The 16,647-nt window shown below is 36.7% G+C and overlaps 1 protein-coding gene across 3 annotated transcripts in view; it reads right to left on the bottom strand.

Moving 5' to 3' along the window:
* Nucleotides 1–16,647, bottom strand: part of LOC109713426 (disease resistance protein RPM1-like) — a 32,724-nt gene that overhangs the window by 2,145 nt on the left and 13,932 nt on the right. For all 3 annotated transcript variants that reach the window (XM_020237498.1, XM_020237496.1, XM_020237497.1), the window contains exon 3: nt 83–2,955. In XM_020237498.1, the coding sequence (XP_020093087.1) occupies nt 126–2,876 (2,751 nt within the window). In that variant the 5' untranslated portion in view covers nt 2,877–2,955 and the 3' untranslated portion in view covers nt 83–125. The remainder of the gene's footprint in view (nt 1–82; nt 2,956–16,647) is intronic.

The following is a 16,647-nucleotide window of genomic DNA, read 5'->3' as shown; positions in this document are numbered from 1 at the left end:
GGTGAACTTTGTAAAAGAATGCATGGGGGTGAATTTGTGAGCAAGACATTCACACAATTGAATTAAACATGCAGAAACTTACTTGTGAGTGAATCCAGGCGAAAAGAAGGCACTTCAAGTGCTTCCTAGTCAGTATAGATGAAGCTGATGTGTCGAAGTTTGTCGTTTTCTTCTAAACCACTGGTCAATTGAGGTTCCATATCATAGAAATATAGCTCCCACAACGATGTGAGGAATTCAATGCCTTCTGGGACCTCTGTTAGGTTTTTGAGGTATCTCAAATATAGAGTTTCCAAGTTTGACATGGCTGTCATCTCTATCTTCACTCGTTGGAGTTGCGGCAAGTCAATCAAGTCAAGCCGCTTCAAATTAGGGAACCATTGAACACAAAAGCACAACTGTTCTCCATTGTATGCCCTTTCAAGTTGTAGGAAAGTGAGGTTTGATAACTGAGCGAGCGACGGAAGTGGATCCGCAGTTAGCTGACACCAAGATAGACATAATTGTCGGAGATCTCGGAACAAAGGAAACGTCAACGTTTCTGCTGCCAATCTACCTGTTAGAGTAAGCTTTTTAAGATTCGGGAGAGGGTGCTTCAGGCCTTCCAAATTGAGTTTCTCATTTTCATCACTTGCATTAATGCTTAAGTAGGAAAGACTACGCATCTGTGATAATGATGCACACAGTTGTTTAGAGTAGGTTTCCTTTACATTCCATATTCTAAAGCTTCTTAGGTTGGTCAAATTTCCTAGTCGCCCAACCAACTCACTACTTGCTTCAACCGCCTGCAACGTTTGCAATTCTTTTAAATTCCACAAACCCTTTGGTGCACGTACACCACTACCCCAGCGAAAGGCTTTTCCGGTTGGATCGTTTTCCCTCTCAACAAACATGTGCCGCAACTTCTTGAGATTCGTGATCTCACAAGGCAGCTTTTGTATGGCTGATTCATAGAGGTCCAAGATCAACAAGTTGGAAAGCTTGCCAATGGATTTCGGTAGTAACTTTACCTTTGTACGCCTTAAACCCAAGTATCGCAAATTGAATAAGTCTCCAATAGCATTAGGTATCTCCTCAATTGGCAGGCCTTGCAATTCAAGAATTGCAATATACCTTGATTTGGATGGAAACACAGGTGTAAATGAGGATGCGGGCATAGTAGTGTTGAATGCTACAAAGGTTCGCAGCCATTGTAGATCAATGTTGAATCCAATATCATTGCTGTATTTGAGAACAGAAAGGCGACGCGCATTAGCACCCACCATCCTTTCCATCTCATTATCCTCATAAATAACATGGAACTTCTCCTTTTTAGATAAAGAGACAGCGAACTCGCGCACGAGATCGTGCATCCGACAATACTTTACCCTACCAAAGTGGTTCCGCTCTTCTACTTGCAGCATGTTCCGATGGATAAGCTCCACAAGATATCCTTCTGCAACTTCCTCAGCCGTTCTTGATCCTCTTTCTACTGCAAAACCCTCTGCTATCCATAGCCTGATAAGCCTTTTTCTTTTAAGAAGGAAATCCTCTGGGAACATGCTGCAAGATAAGATGCAATTCCTTAGATATTTAGGAAGATAGTTGAAGCTCAAATTCAAGATGTTTCTCACGGGATCGAGAATTGGGCGGTTTGCAAGCTCCCAATTAAGCTGATCATAAACTCGCTTCAGTTCAGTCTCACTATTTCTTCCTAAGGACAGGAGATTGCCTAGTGATACAATAGCTAGTGGCAGCCCTTCGCACTTGTCCACGATATCTCTTGCACTTTTTTCTAACTCCGGAGGACATTCTTGATTTTCATAATTCCAAAATGCTCTCTTGCAGAAAAGTTTCCATGCATCAGGATCGGATAAAGGTTCGAGTTTAAGCTTATAGTTTTTGTTCGCAAGTGATGCTACTTCTGCATTTCTGGTTGTAATAAATATTCTACTTCCTTTCTGATTATCGACAAGAGAATCTTGCAATTCATAAAATGCTCGCGGTTCCCATACATCATCTAGTACAATTAGATACTTCTTTTGCTCCAAGAATTCCCTTAGTGTCTCTTTTAGCTTTATAACATCCATGGTGGCAATGTTAATTGGAATTTTCTTTTTGTCGCCGAAAAGTTCAGTAATTATTTTTCTTCGAAGATCTTCAATTTTAAAAGTTTGAGATATAGAAATCCAGGCACGGCAGTCGAAGTTTCTACTCTCTCTTTTATAAACATTGGTGACTAAAGTAGTTTTTCCGAGCCCGCCCATACCCCACACTGTTATTATGCAGAGATCCAATTTCTCAGACCTCAACCAATTAGTTAACATATGACGGTCTTCGTCAACCCCTACAAGCTGTTCCTCACACATTGAAAGAGAAGAGCTTCCCATAAGATGTTGTGTCCATTCGCTCACATTATCTGAACTACTACTATGCCAAATACTTGTTGTTTGAATGATCCATCGATCTTTTAAACGTGAAAGGTGGTCCAGGCCATTCTCTACTTGTTTTATTTGAGAGGCAATACGAGGTAAACTATTAAATGACTCTGGTTGCTGCGACACTTGTTTCATATAACCAACTAGTCCACCTCGTCGTTGTTTATCTTGATCTATAAGATAGATATACTCATCCACAATATCCTCAATAGTATATGCGACTTTTCGCACCTCCTCTATCCATGCTTCTAGGACTTGATTTTTGCTATCTACCTTATCGATGTAAAGTAGGAATTGACGCATCACACAGAGTTCACGCATTATGGTTTCCATACGACCAGGGAGCTCTGCCAATGATGCTAGTTGTTGTGAAAATAGAGAGCTAGCTTGGTTCAGCAGTTTTGTGCCTAATGCAAGACCAAGCTTTTGAATGGCTAACAGTATTGCAACCTCGGCCATTATTGTTTCTTGGCAGTGAAAGTTCTTAAAGATTTTAGTGCTTAGAAATTCAATGCATTGGTCTCGTTGCGCATTTAATCTGCCAAAAGAAGAATCAAATGTTAGTGCATAAGCAAAACAACTTAAAAATTGCTTAGAAGTAAAAACTTTGAAAATTAGTGACGACGTTGTATACAAATAAATTCATGCTAAAAATTTATGAGAAAACTTTGAATGCATACTTAATTTGACTATGCAAATAATGTATTTTTTTAGTCTGAAAATACAAATCAGGTGCATCACAAATGATAATTTAAAAAAAAGGGCAAATTGCACGTTTGGTTCTCAAACTATAAGGTGGGTGAAATCTTGGTCCCCAAACTTTAATTTGTAGTAATTTTGGCCCAAACTTTTAAAATTATTATCTCAATTAAGTCCCATAATCTATTTAGTTGACTATATATTGATGCATCATTTGTGTAAACGGGATGTAGCATCTTAACTCTTGATGTATTATCAATCACAACACCTTCACGTCACTTCTACATTAACAATCTATTAAAACTTGGCCATCAAAGTTAAGTTTGGGACTTAATTGCAATAATTTTTAAAATTCAAGCAAAAATTATAACAAATTAAAAATTGAGGACCAAAGTTTCACCTGACTCATAGTTTGAGGACCAAACATGCAATTTACCCCACAAAAAAAGTTAGCAGAGAAGGGCAAATATTACATGACTAATATTCATGACAGTCTTTGTGATCAAATAAACTCATTGCTCGTCATCAAGAAGTCTATCCTTAGCACCAATTAAGATAATTTAGTTTAATTAATGTGAATATTCTTGCTGTGTGTGCAAATCTCACATGCCATAATAATTAAGAACACTAAAAATTCATTTGGCAATGAGAAATTGTTCCTTGAGTGTAGCGTATTCACGTATCCATCATCCATTCATCTATTTTAACTTTTACTCGACCATCCTGTTTATAGGAAAAGAAAAACGAGGTTATACTTTTCCGCAATGGGGCATCTGAAGACCATTGACACCTCTCTGAACATGATCTAAACTACTTAAATTTTTTAGGAATCAAATTTTGTAATTTTTCAATATTATTTGTTTTGTATTCAAGTGGTTCAAATGTTGACAATTTTTTATGATTAATAAAAGATGAATTCGACAACACATGGTCAATAGGCAAATACCATATTTTTTTTTATTTTTTAAGAGAAAGATAGCGAGCTATCTGTTTTTTTTTTTTTTTTGAGAGAAAAATAGCGGGCTATCTGCTTCGATCATTTTACCTAAATGATATCTTAAAATCATGAAATTCAATTTTTGCAAAGTTCAAATAGCCTAGCTCATGTAATGGTGCCGATCACCGGTTCTGATGATCCATCACTGAAAATAATGCGGAAGTAAAAGCATTGGTTTGCTTTTAGGACCTGTTTGGTTCGCGTTATCCTGGCAGGATTACAGGTAATCCAAGATAGCTGGATATGTCGAGATACTTTGTAATATTACATAACTCGAACCAAACAGGCCCTTAAGAAGTATTCTAGTCTCTGTCAAAGTTAGACTTAAAAATCTCTATCTGTGCTTGCAGGTACCCATATTAGTAGCAAATTTGCAGGTATGAATATTAATTTTTCTTATCTAAAAAATTATGAGTGAGACTGATGGGTACCCGTTAAGTTGTAGGCATTTTGGATAACGTGCGAATACCCATGGATAGTTGCATGTATATTTTTTAATTAAAAAATATAATCTTTATGATATTGACTATATAATCATAAAAATTTAATTAATTTTGTATCTAGAAAATTTGGAATGATGAAATACTTTTATGTAATATAAGTTATACACTTTAAAATTTTATATTGTTTATTGTATGTTGTGATATATCAATCAATAAATTATGTTATACTTTTAAAAATTATATATATTTGTTTTGATTTGGAAAGCATAGGAGTGAAAAAAGAAGTCTTGCGTATCCGACCTCCCACTCGCGGGCGGGTACGGGTAAAAAAATATTGACTATCCAAAAATTTAAAGATAAATTTTATCCATACCCATATGACCCGTGAATATAATGATCCACCCATTGATTATTCAACCCATCCCATTTGCCAAGTCTAGTCAAAATCACCATTCTCCCTAAGAAAGCATTTTCTAACAAATTTTTAACTTATTTGAATTACTTTAATTGTTAAACTAGCAACTTCATCCAATCAATCATTAAAAATAGTCCAATTTGGGACGGTTTGGTGGATGAGTAGAATACATTCAAATTTTATGAAGTATGATTTCTAGCATATCTTTTAATGATTTTGAGAAGAAAGAATTTAGACCTAAACGCAATTCCTTCAAAAGGCACCAGTTAAAAGAACTTTACCCATCTCTAAATTACTGTTAACAAATCTTTTAGTTTAGACAAAATTTAATAATTTTATTAAAAAGCATTAAATAAATAGTAGAGAAAAAAATATAAAATAATGCTACATGATCTACTCATTTACGGCTTCTATTGCGTTATTTCCTTTATTTATTTTTATGTATTTTATTATTTTTTATATCAAAATGAGTTTAATATATGCTCTAACACTCTTAACCAATATTTTTTAAATAGCTTTTGTCTAAAATTATAGATAGAAAAAAAGCATAGTGTAGAAAATGAAAATTTTGTAAAGTACAAGGTAGTATAGTGTAATTAAGCCATTATTTTAAAATTTTGAACTCTTCAATATTGATTTAACAATTTGAATTCAAAATTTATTATTTATTTAAATATAACTTTTATTTTTGAATTCAATTTAAATTTTAAGTTCGAATTTGATTTATATTGTTACTTATAAACCCAATTTTAGTTATTTATTTGAACATAAAGTTTATATGTTTGAAAATTAAATTCAAAAATATAATTTTATTTTAATTTACGCTAGTATTTATGAAACCAACTTCTCACTTTAGGTTGAAATTGGAATTTTAAATTTGAATTGAAATGGCTAATTTGTTTCCTTACTATGTGCCATACAATTTTTTGTTTCTTTACTTGATTTCCGGACTTATGTAATTAGATAGTGGCTAATTTGTTAAGTAGCTAACTCCTCAATAAATAAACTAAATTTGAATTTAAAATTTAATTTGAAATGTAAGTTTTTGATCAAAATTGAATCAAAAGTTTTTATTATCAATTTGAATTTTATTTTCAAGACAAATTTGAATTTGATTTAGATTTTCGAAATTTTATGTTGTTTCGATATTGAATTAACAATTTGGATTCAAAATTTATTGTTTATTTCGAAATAAAGAATTTTATTTTTGAAAATTAAATTTGAATTTTAAATTCCAATTTAATTTGTACTATTACTTATAAACCTAACTTTTATTATTTATTTAAACATAAAGTTTCTGTTTTTTGAATATTAATTTTAAATTTGAATTTAATATGCACTATAACTTACGAAACCAAGTTCTTTCTTTAAATTGAAATGAAAATGTAAATTTGAATTGAAAGTTTTATTTTAATTGGTACTATATATGTTAGGATATTTTGAATTTGATTCAAATTTCAAAATTTTAATTTCTTCCAATATTAAATTCACAATTCAGATGTCTATATTTAAAAGTTTTTTTTTCTTTTTAAATAACATGGTGTAATTAGATAGAGAGTTCTCTCAAAATCGACACCGTAACACCATAACCTCAAGAGAAAGGAGTTGATCTCTCTCTCCCAAAATCATTTAGGGGCCATTTGGTTGGATGTAGTTACAAAAATAATGTAATTAAAATTACATGCAGTTATAAATGCTGCAGTCATAATTACATCTAGTCTGTTTGGTTTATACAGTTGCAACTGCTGCAGTTATATTTCTTCCGTTTGGTAGTGTCCAGTTGAGATTTATATTTATAAATTCTGTCAATTTTTTGATAGAAATATGAGATTACTTCTTCTGAACATAACGTAATCATATTTTAATTATTAATTAAGACTTTTATATCTATATATAATTTATATATTATAAAATTATGTATGAATTTAATAAATTTTAAACATAAATATATAAATTTGGTCAAAATAAAAATTAAAATATTATTAAACTAGAAGACTGAAAAATAAGAAGCGTATGAAAAAAATTTATTGACCCTACTAGACATTACTAAATCCTATCAGATTCTAAATCCTATCAAATTTTGTGAATATGTATTTAAAAAAAAAAGGTGCATGAAAAAAGAAATCACACTTTGTTTATTTTTTTAATGTGTGAGCCGACGTCGGCTCAACTGCAGCAGTTGGTATTGTAGCCAAAATTGGCTACAGTACCAACTGCTACAGTTGGGCCTTTCCGTATAGATGCAACCCTAACTACACCAAACCAAACAAAAAATTAATAGATGCATGCATAGCAGTTAGAAATGCATGCAACCAAACAGCCCCTAAGTGGCGTATTAGGAATAAATTTAGAAATATAAAAGTCCATAATACCCATTCTTAAGATAAGATTGAGGAATTTCATTGCACCAAAATCTATATCTATATAAAACTACGAATTCTCAGTTCTTAAAACTGATGTGACCCAACCTTTTTAATTTGGGAGTGTGGGTCCCATCAGTTTTTTTATTTTTCCAAATTAATTGAATTTTTTCTTTCATCATTTTTTTTTATGGATAGATTATCATCCCTTTAATCTAGGGATAGGGCCTCACTACCCCTAAAATTAATGGTGTGGGTCCCACCAATTTTTTTATTATTTTTTTAAAATTAATTAGAAGTTGAAAGGTTGGATAACTTAATATATTGAAGAATTTTAAAAGTTGGAAATATGAAAAGTCTTTTATTTTTTTTATTTTTTCAAATTAATTAAATTTTTTCTTTCATCATTTTTTTTTCTATGGATAAATCGCCATCCCGTTAATTTGGGAATGTGGCCCGACTACCCCTTAAATTAATGGTGTGGGTCATACCAATTTTTTTATTATTTTTTAAAATTAATTAGAAGTTGAAATATAGTGTTCCGGAGGTTTGGATAGGATTGACTACAGTATTAGTGACTGGTTGACACATCTAGAGAGTGTCGGACTGAGTCGAAGTCATTTCTGCACGAAATGGATGCAGAAATGGATTCGGCGCACTCAAATAAGTAAAATTGAAGTTTTGCCGAATTCGGGCGCCCAGAATTGGATTTGGGTCGCCCAGAACTTGAGTGTTGGTCTGAACAGAACTGAAAGCCAATTCGGATCCTATATTTCGGACGTCCAGATGTGGATCCGAAGGTTTACCTTGGGAATATCGTTTGTACTGACACGTGTCTGGTGGTAGGTGTGTTCCGCCGGACGAGGTTATGGGTGCAGCAGACTGCAGGCGGAGGAACCGAAGTGGGAAATTTGTATGGCTTGGAGGTTTCGGACGCCCAGAATGTGGTTTCGGGCGCCCGAAAGTTCTATTTTCTGCAGGAATAGCAGGTTTGTTTTTTTGTTCCTGGGGGCTTATCAGACCATCTTACCTCCCTATAAAAGTTTATGTTCAACCCCCTGAGAAGCTTTTTCACTCCTCTTCACAGAGAAGCTTCGAATTTGCACTTTAGCCCTCGAATTACTCCAAATTCCACCATTTCCACTTAGAGGATTGCAGTCTTAGCAGCATTCCAGCAGCAACCTTCGGCGTTTTGGCTTGTGTGCGACGTAGGAAGCTCCGTTTGCCACGAAACTTAGTTTAGTGGATTTTGACTTCAAGAGGAATTCGTGGAGCCCATTTTGATAGAATTTGGTTGAGGTTAGCTTAGTCAATTTTGCGTTCTTCTCTACTGCTGAAAGTTTTGAGCTGAAATGGTGTTTGTTTTGGTTTTCTTGGAGCAATTCTTTGAAGGAGCTGGAATTTCGACCAGAGGAGATTACTCCACCTTTCATTACTGGTTTGAAAGTGTTCTTCACCTAAATTGAGGATTTGAAGATTGATAGGTGAGTTTTGACATTGGAATTGGTAGATTGAGCTTTAGTGCTGAAATTTGGGAGTTATAATGCAATTTTTGGTATTTTGATGTTTAGATCATTGAAGTAGTATTATTGCTGGTTCGGGGTGTTCTTGGTTGGCCTCGACAGGGTTTCCAACAGCTGCAGGCTGTCGTCGAGCCGTTTTGAGGTGGGTTAAATGTGATGCTTACCGGATTCTGCGGATTTTCTTCTTAGTTAATATTGTCAGCATGTATTGTTAGTTTTTAGATTATGTTAAGTAGCTCAAACTCAGTGATTTGCATGCTTTGGAATCTGAATTTGGAGCTTAAAATGTTGATAAATTATACATGTTGGACTTGGTATTGACTTAGGAGAAAACTAACGATTCTATCCTGTCATATGTTAAAACTACCAGATTTAGCTCTAGGAACCGTAGTTTGTTTGTATCGCCGCAGTTTGTGGGCAATGAATACCCAGGATAGTATAGAATGTTTTTACGCTCGTGCTGAGATTCCAAGCTTATTTTTACAGCAGTGTTTAGGCTGTTCCGAACTGTCGGGTGCCGTCGGGGTTGACGATGGACCCAGATTACTGTTTTTGCATCGGATTGTGCTGAGGGCACGTGAGTTGGATTGTTAGACCCTGTTTACTTGACTATAGCCTGTGAGAGCTTGATTGAGCTCGACAGAGACACGCTTGTATATTCGGTTGGGTAGCCCACGAGTGTCACTCCGGAGTCGGATTTAGTACTTTTGCGTTGATGTCGGTTTGTCTTGGTTGGACTTGCTCTCCACTGACGACTTAGTTTGGTGGCTGTTAGTGTAGATTCGACAGGCGGGACGGGTGTATTCACAGTCCTTAGTGAGATTGGGTTTGAGACTGCTTTATTCTACAGAGAGTTAGTGTTGGATCATGATAGTATAGTAGTATATAGTTGTAAGTTGTTTCCAGTTAATTACTATCATTGAGCATTCTTTCTGTAGACTTAGTGGGTGAGCCGTTGAGGTCGGTAGCGGTAACCACTGAGGACTACTTCTTTTTGTAGTAGTTCTCACGCCGAGTTGTGGATCTTTTGCAGAGCCTTCTTCTTCGGCTGCTGCTGTTGCGGAGACAAACCGTGGAAAAGGAGTCGCGAGTTAGATTCTTTCTCGGGTTGCTGCTGAGTTAGAGACATACCCGCTACAGGTAGTATCAGGTTTTGGAGTTCTTGTACATAAAGATGTTATAACTCGCTGGTGCGAGTGATTTTTGTATACCTGGATGCTATGTATGTATAGAAAACTTTGTTGTTATTTATGTTTTTATTTTAGCAGCTCTATACTACTGGTTGTAGTGTTGTATGATTACAGGTACAGGTCCAGCTTCATTTCGCATACAGGAAAAATTCCTATATATACGGTGGGTCTGTTAGCGTGGCGGGAAAAACGAGTAATCCGGGGCGTGATAAGAAATATTGGATAACTTAATATATTTAAGAATTTAAAAAGTTGAGAATATAAAAAGTCATATATTTTAATACAAGAAATGAAAAGTCATCTTAAAATATGAAATGTCATTTTAGAGTTTATATAAAGAGTTGTACTCATACTCATTTTGGATGAATAAAAAATGATATACTAAATACTGTTTATTTTGTCCCAAGAAAATTGACCGCATTTGTCTGTAACGATTAACTATATTTTGAAAGGTTCTTCTTTATTTTGAATTTGATGTTTTATTTGTTTAATCAGATTTTTCTACCGTATAGCATATTTTAAATTACGTGGGATTCGACTCTTCAAATTTAAGATATATTTTTTTTAGAATTTCTATATTTTTTTAATATTTGTTTTTAATATTTCGGTTACTATGTTATAAATTTTTATATTTATTTTTGTTTACAAATCATAATGTCTGCATTGTATAACGATTTGATTGTATTGAAAATTTTGATAGATTTGTTTATAGTAGGGTTTAAAATTTTTAAAATAATTAATTATTGCGTAGCCTAACGCCATACTTAGCGCAATCTAATGAATATGTTAGAATTTGTTTGCTAAATATATTTTCTATTATTTCTTACTAAACCTACACGTCACTATCTATATAATAAGCCATCTATATAAAGTTGTCGGAAATAAATGTGTTTTGATATCTATCGTGACGCTTCAGTGTGAAAAATTGAAATGTTAAAAAAAAAATCTTCATACTTTTTAATATATTTTAAAATTACTAAAACTTTTAAAGTAAATGTGTTTTACTCTTTACAAAATAACTTATAGAAATATAAGGATTTAAAATTTAGAATTTAAAATTTGAAAGATTATAATATATCTACGCGCTACATCGCGCGGGTCACGATCACTAGTAATCTTTTATTTCTATTGGATGACTGGTACCGGGCTTCAATAGCAGGTTCTTATGAAGTCAAAGTGACATCTCAGCGGTTAGTTTTTTTTAAAAAGTTAATAGCTATATCTAAGTGGTGTATTGTATTTGTAGCACGCCTCTAAGAAATATAACTTGTCCAATTGAATTTCAAAATGAACTAAAATATATTGATTAGTGAAGTATTGTAGAATTTAATAATAGCATGTACCATATCAGACATCAAATTTGTCAAACTAAAGTTACTGAACAGAAATATTCATATTTCACCAAGAGCCATGGCCTTTGGACATGTTAAATGGTACTTTTAACTAGTCATTATTAAAAATTGAGCTGTTGGGAGTCAAATTCCTGGACCGCTGACTCAGTCAGAGATCCGCTTCGGGAAACGAGTAGAGAAAGGAACGGTTTCCGAAAGTGACCCTCGAGAGTGCGCCAAGACTAAATCAAGCGATCGGTTGATGAGCAATCCGCTCAGCCGAATTCAAGCACTCCACTATATATTCGGCTGAAATGAGCTGAGTGATTCCGATATGTATTTCAAAGCGAAAGAAGTTTACAGAATGATGGGTTTTATTGTTACAAAGAATTCTATCTTAAAAACTACTCCAAAAAAAGCAGAAATGTGATGCCCCAACTTCCTAGGAGGTTACCCATCCCAGGACTACTGCCGTCCTAGCACGCTTAACTCTCTTAATCTCTTGGGACTAGACAGCACCCAAAATGTTTAAGCCGGGTTAAGAGTTTTAGCCCTATTACATTTTATATATAGGACTATCTGGTGTCTCACAAGAAAAATGCGAGAGAAATTGAATACTACAAGTAGACTACTTCTATAAAAGCAGAAAAATGCTGGAAATAGAATGGTCTTCTTGTTCACTGGAAAAAAAAAGGACCTTTCTAGAAAGCGTATTTTGTATAGTTATAGTCCCACCTGCCGTTATTTAGTTATTCCCCATTACGAGGTGTATCTCAGTCAGGTCCCTATTTCTTCGGGCCACTCCTGCCCGGTCTCAATCACATCTCGCTTAACCAATGTTCGGTTTTGGGCGTATTCTTCTCAGAACCTAGCGCACCACATGCTGCTCCACTTTTGGCTTTGGTAGAGCTCCATGTGGTGTTGGCTAACTTACCACGTGGCACTGTTTTTATGGCACCAATAATGCCCCTTTGGCAACCTCTTGAACGACTGTTTCGGGTGGTTGGCGTCACTTTTTGCAACGGCCAAGATTGAAAGCCATTGTAGATCGTTGAGATTGAACGCTCTACATCGCCCATTCTTCCTAGCCGTACCTTTGTACTTGATTTCATTCTTTGACGGCTATAATTTCTCGTACCCTTTTGTCTCATCTAGGGCATTAATAGCGGCCGTTACTTCGTTATCATAACGGCTTCGCTTTTCTTGCAACCCTTCGTCTTCTCCTTTTCTATTCTCCTCCTTTCTTTTTAAGGGTTTTCTTTTTCAAACCTCTGTTTCTTCCTTTCGATTCCAAGTCTCCTTCGATGGCACCGATTCTTTCTCTTCCTTCTTCTCTGTCTCTCGACTATACTCTTCTCAGACAGTATGTCGAGTCGGACCCATATCAATTTGTGCTTGGCCTTTCTTTCGTGGCGCCTCCTTACACCTGATGCCTTTCCTTTCTCGGCCGAAGGGCTTTCCCTAATGGCCCATGTCATTCATCTCACTTTTTGGTCTACCTTGAAGTCATTACGAAAAAATCTTCGTACCTGGCCTCGCATTTCGGACACCTTTTGGCTTGGTTGAACTGAGTTGAGGAGTCTTACGCCAATTTGTGGCTCTATGTTTCTGGTCTCCAATTTTTAATATTTTCTTCTTCAAGGAGGGGCCTTTCACCCCCGCCCTTTTCGATCTAGCGGCGATCATTGGTCTCTACCCTTACGGTGTCATCTTATATATGACCTATAACCCCGATGATGTGGCGGAGTTTGAGGCCCATCTTGATCCCAAGGCAGACCTTGTCTACACTAAATTTATGCGACGGTTTGCCGGTCAGGCTCCTGCTCCGGTCACCAAGAAGGAGCGTATTGCTTCTCTCCTTTACTGACTCAGCCACAATCTTTTCTGCACCTGTTCGCAGAAGATCAACCGAGATTTTGTCCCCATTGCCATTGCGTTGGCCTACGACGAGAAGTTGGCACTCCATTCGTCCTTCCAATCTTTCCTCTATCGAGAGATCTTTGAGTCGATCAAGCCACTGCGATCGAAGAACAGTGTGGTGATCGACTCTTGTTGCAGCATTATCTGCTTTTTGCAACTTTGTCTGCAGATTTATTTCCCAGTTTTGTGCCAAACCCGCCTCGATCTTGATTCGGCTCCTCAATTTGACACATATAGTTTGGTTCTCGGCTGCCCGTAGCCCTTTACTTGGGGCCAACCCATTGATTTCCCGACGTACTTTCGGCTTTTCTATGCCACAGACCATCGACATTCTATCAACTGGTCCCCTTTTGGAGAGCGACTGACCAGCCTAGTCTGATTCATCGCTCGGTACGAGGCTGTCTAGGATCAGAAGGCTTCGTACTTCGCCAGCAAATATTTCGAGATTTGGTACTCATTCTTGGCTCCACGGGATTTTCACGTCGGCTTGAAGACTCGTTCCAAGTTGACGCCGAGTACTAAAGTTTATTGCCCCATTATATGGTGCGTCAATTTGGATTTGTCCAAGCAATCCCGGCTCTATCCAAGTTCTTTACAGCTAACTCCGCCCGTAGCCGTCCTCCTACGAAGAGCGCAGTTGAGGCAGATCGGCTCTTGCCTATGGGAATCGCCTCCGGCACTTTTTTACCCTTGTGGGTTTTTGGTCAAATCACGCAGAGGTGACTGATTGTCACTTCTGAGGTGCTTGGGAATATTTTTGCAATTATATCTTTTTTAAGACCTTATCTTATTTCTTTCACAAAATCCTCCATACAAAAGGTATTTATATCTACTCTTGATTCAATTCGATTCTTTTTCTTTCTTTCTTTAATTTCTTTTTTTTGCTCCTTGGTCGGTGCTTCTATGAGTAAAGAAGTCACACCTGACTCTCAAGAACAAGAGGATTCAAGTGAGGAGTCTGACAAGGATCTAGAGATCTTGCCTTATCCGTCGGTAGTATATTTCGTCTCTCGTAGTACTTCTACTTCTATTTGACTTGTTTTTATTCTTTTCATTCTGTTTAGTCGGTACGCATTCCCGCTCTATTGTCCAAGTTAGAGAAGCGACTGATTGGATCTGTTTCTTCAATTTCTCCGCCGCACCAAAAGCAGCAAAAAATAATTACAGTCAAAATCCGCTCCTCCCTCACCTGTGTCGGCTGAAGAAGGCATGTCGCTTGTCAAGGAACCGACCTCTGGTCCTATGTCTTCGGTTCACGCCGCTGCTTTTGCCGAGAAGGGATTCGAGGAGGGATTTGAGTCAGTTCGAGCAAAGGCTTCTGTCGAGTCGATACCTGCCGAAATAGGCCCACAATAGACTCCTCCATCAGCGAGGTACACCCTCAGCCTATTCTAATCGATTTTCCTTCTCCTCTTCACTTTTCACCACATGAGTCGACGGTCGAACAACTGAAGGAGCCAACCTCTGGCGGAATTCTAGCAATAGTTCCCCGAACTAGATTCTTGTCGGCACTTAAGTCGGTGATTCTCCAACGGGATCGGGAATTTCGTCGGGAGATGCACCAAGAGAAAAAACAAGCGAAAGAGAGAAAGCGGAAAGACGAGATGAGTAAAGAAGAGAGGGAGAAAAAAAGAAAGAAACAAGAAGAAAAAAAAAATAGTGGAAGAGAAAGAGAGGAAAAAAGAAAAAAAAGGTGAAAAAAAGAAGAAGAAAGAAAAGAAGAAGAATAGAGAATGAGAAATAAGAAAGAAGAAAAAAAAAAGGAAGAAGTGAAAAAAGAAGAAGAAAAAAAGGAGAAAAAAGAAGCGGAGAAAAAGAAAAAAGAAGGAGAAAAAGAAAGATGAGGAGGAGAGGAAACAAGTAGAAGACAAATTAAAACAGGATGAGGGAGAGAGTTGGTCTAGTTTTCTCCGACGAGCCTCCGGTTGAGACTTCCACTTCAGTTGCTATGTCGACGCCCGGATCGGCCGATGTTCTAGCCGTTTCTCTCCAAGAATTGGCTGCTTTGAGCCCGAAGTCCAATGAAGGAGAAGACCTCCCCACCATTTCATCGGCTGACACTCAACAAAAACTGGATAAGTGTTTGAGACTGTACAATTGCGATCTTCCTACTTTGGCTTGGAGCTTGGTACAATTCGATTGGCTCAGAGCACTTCTCCTCAACCTCCTAGATTAGCCTGATTTGTCCTATTCAGGTTGATATTTTGCGAAAACTTTGTTTGCTCATGTTTCTTCTTTTCTGGCTCAATAGCAAGCACTCTCTACCGAGCATGTTGCTTTGAATGCCTATTTCTCGCAAGTCGGCTCCTTCAAGGCAAAGGGTAGTGAGGTAGTAGCTCTATTAACCTACTACAACAAGTGGGATGATGTTTTGAAAGATCAGGAATCTGCTCTTCGACAGCGCATTGCTTACCTCAGAGAGAAACTTGCCAAAGCTGTGAAAACCTTGGCCCATACGTCTGAAGAGAGTGTTTTCTTGCAAACTCAACACTAGGGCAAGAAAGATGAAGGAATGGTGATACATGATCAGCTCTCCCAACTCTATAAACTCCATCCTATGATGAAATGAAGGAAACACACAACCGATCTCGCGCCGTCTAACTCGGAAGCCGAATAGAATCAACTCAAGGATTTATTATATTAACCGGTTTTCTATTTATACCTCGGTTGTAATATATTCTGACTTTTATTTTGTTTGGTTTACAATGACATTTTCATTCGCCTTCCCACGCGAAATGATAATACTTTTTTAAATATTTTTCATTAATCGGCTTGTCATTTTTTGATCTATCCAATGTCGTTAGAAAGTATGCATTGCCTCTGGCAACTTTGTATATTTGGAATGTGCTTTCCCAATTTGGAGACCACTTTTCATATATTCAGACATTTCGGTCGATCGGTAATACAAATTTTAGGACTAAATCTCCAACTGTGAAAAGTTTAGCCTTAATTTTTTTATTGTATGTACTGCTTACTTGGCTCTGATAAGCTTGCAGATAGTCAAGCACCAACAGCCGAACCTCATCTATTTTGTCAAAATTTTCATACATGAAGATCTCATATTCTCTTGATATCAACTCTTTCTGTCCTTCAACTCTAAACAAGGGAATCACTATTTTTGCCGGTAATACATTCCTTGTAACACACTGGACCTTTGCAAATTGCGAGATTCGAGTGATTGGCCGTGTTCTGAGCTTTTCCAGATTTTCTGGTGGGTCGTTGACTGTGTTCCGACCTATGGCACGTGTTCCGAGATTTGCGGTACAAAGCCTTGCACCAAAATCCGAAAAAACGGAATTTGGCTGACTCTCGGATTGAGTTCTGGCGGGCTTGTACCGGTACAAGGCTGTGC

Source organism: Ananas comosus, linkage group 7 (genome assembly GCF_001540865.1).
Source record: "Ananas comosus cultivar F153 linkage group 7, ASM154086v1, whole genome shotgun sequence".
Classification (NCBI taxonomy): Eukaryota; Viridiplantae; Streptophyta; class Magnoliopsida; order Poales; family Bromeliaceae; genus Ananas; species Ananas comosus.
Note: the sequence above shows the minus strand (reverse complement) of the source record. Positions and strands in the feature narration are given on the sequence as shown.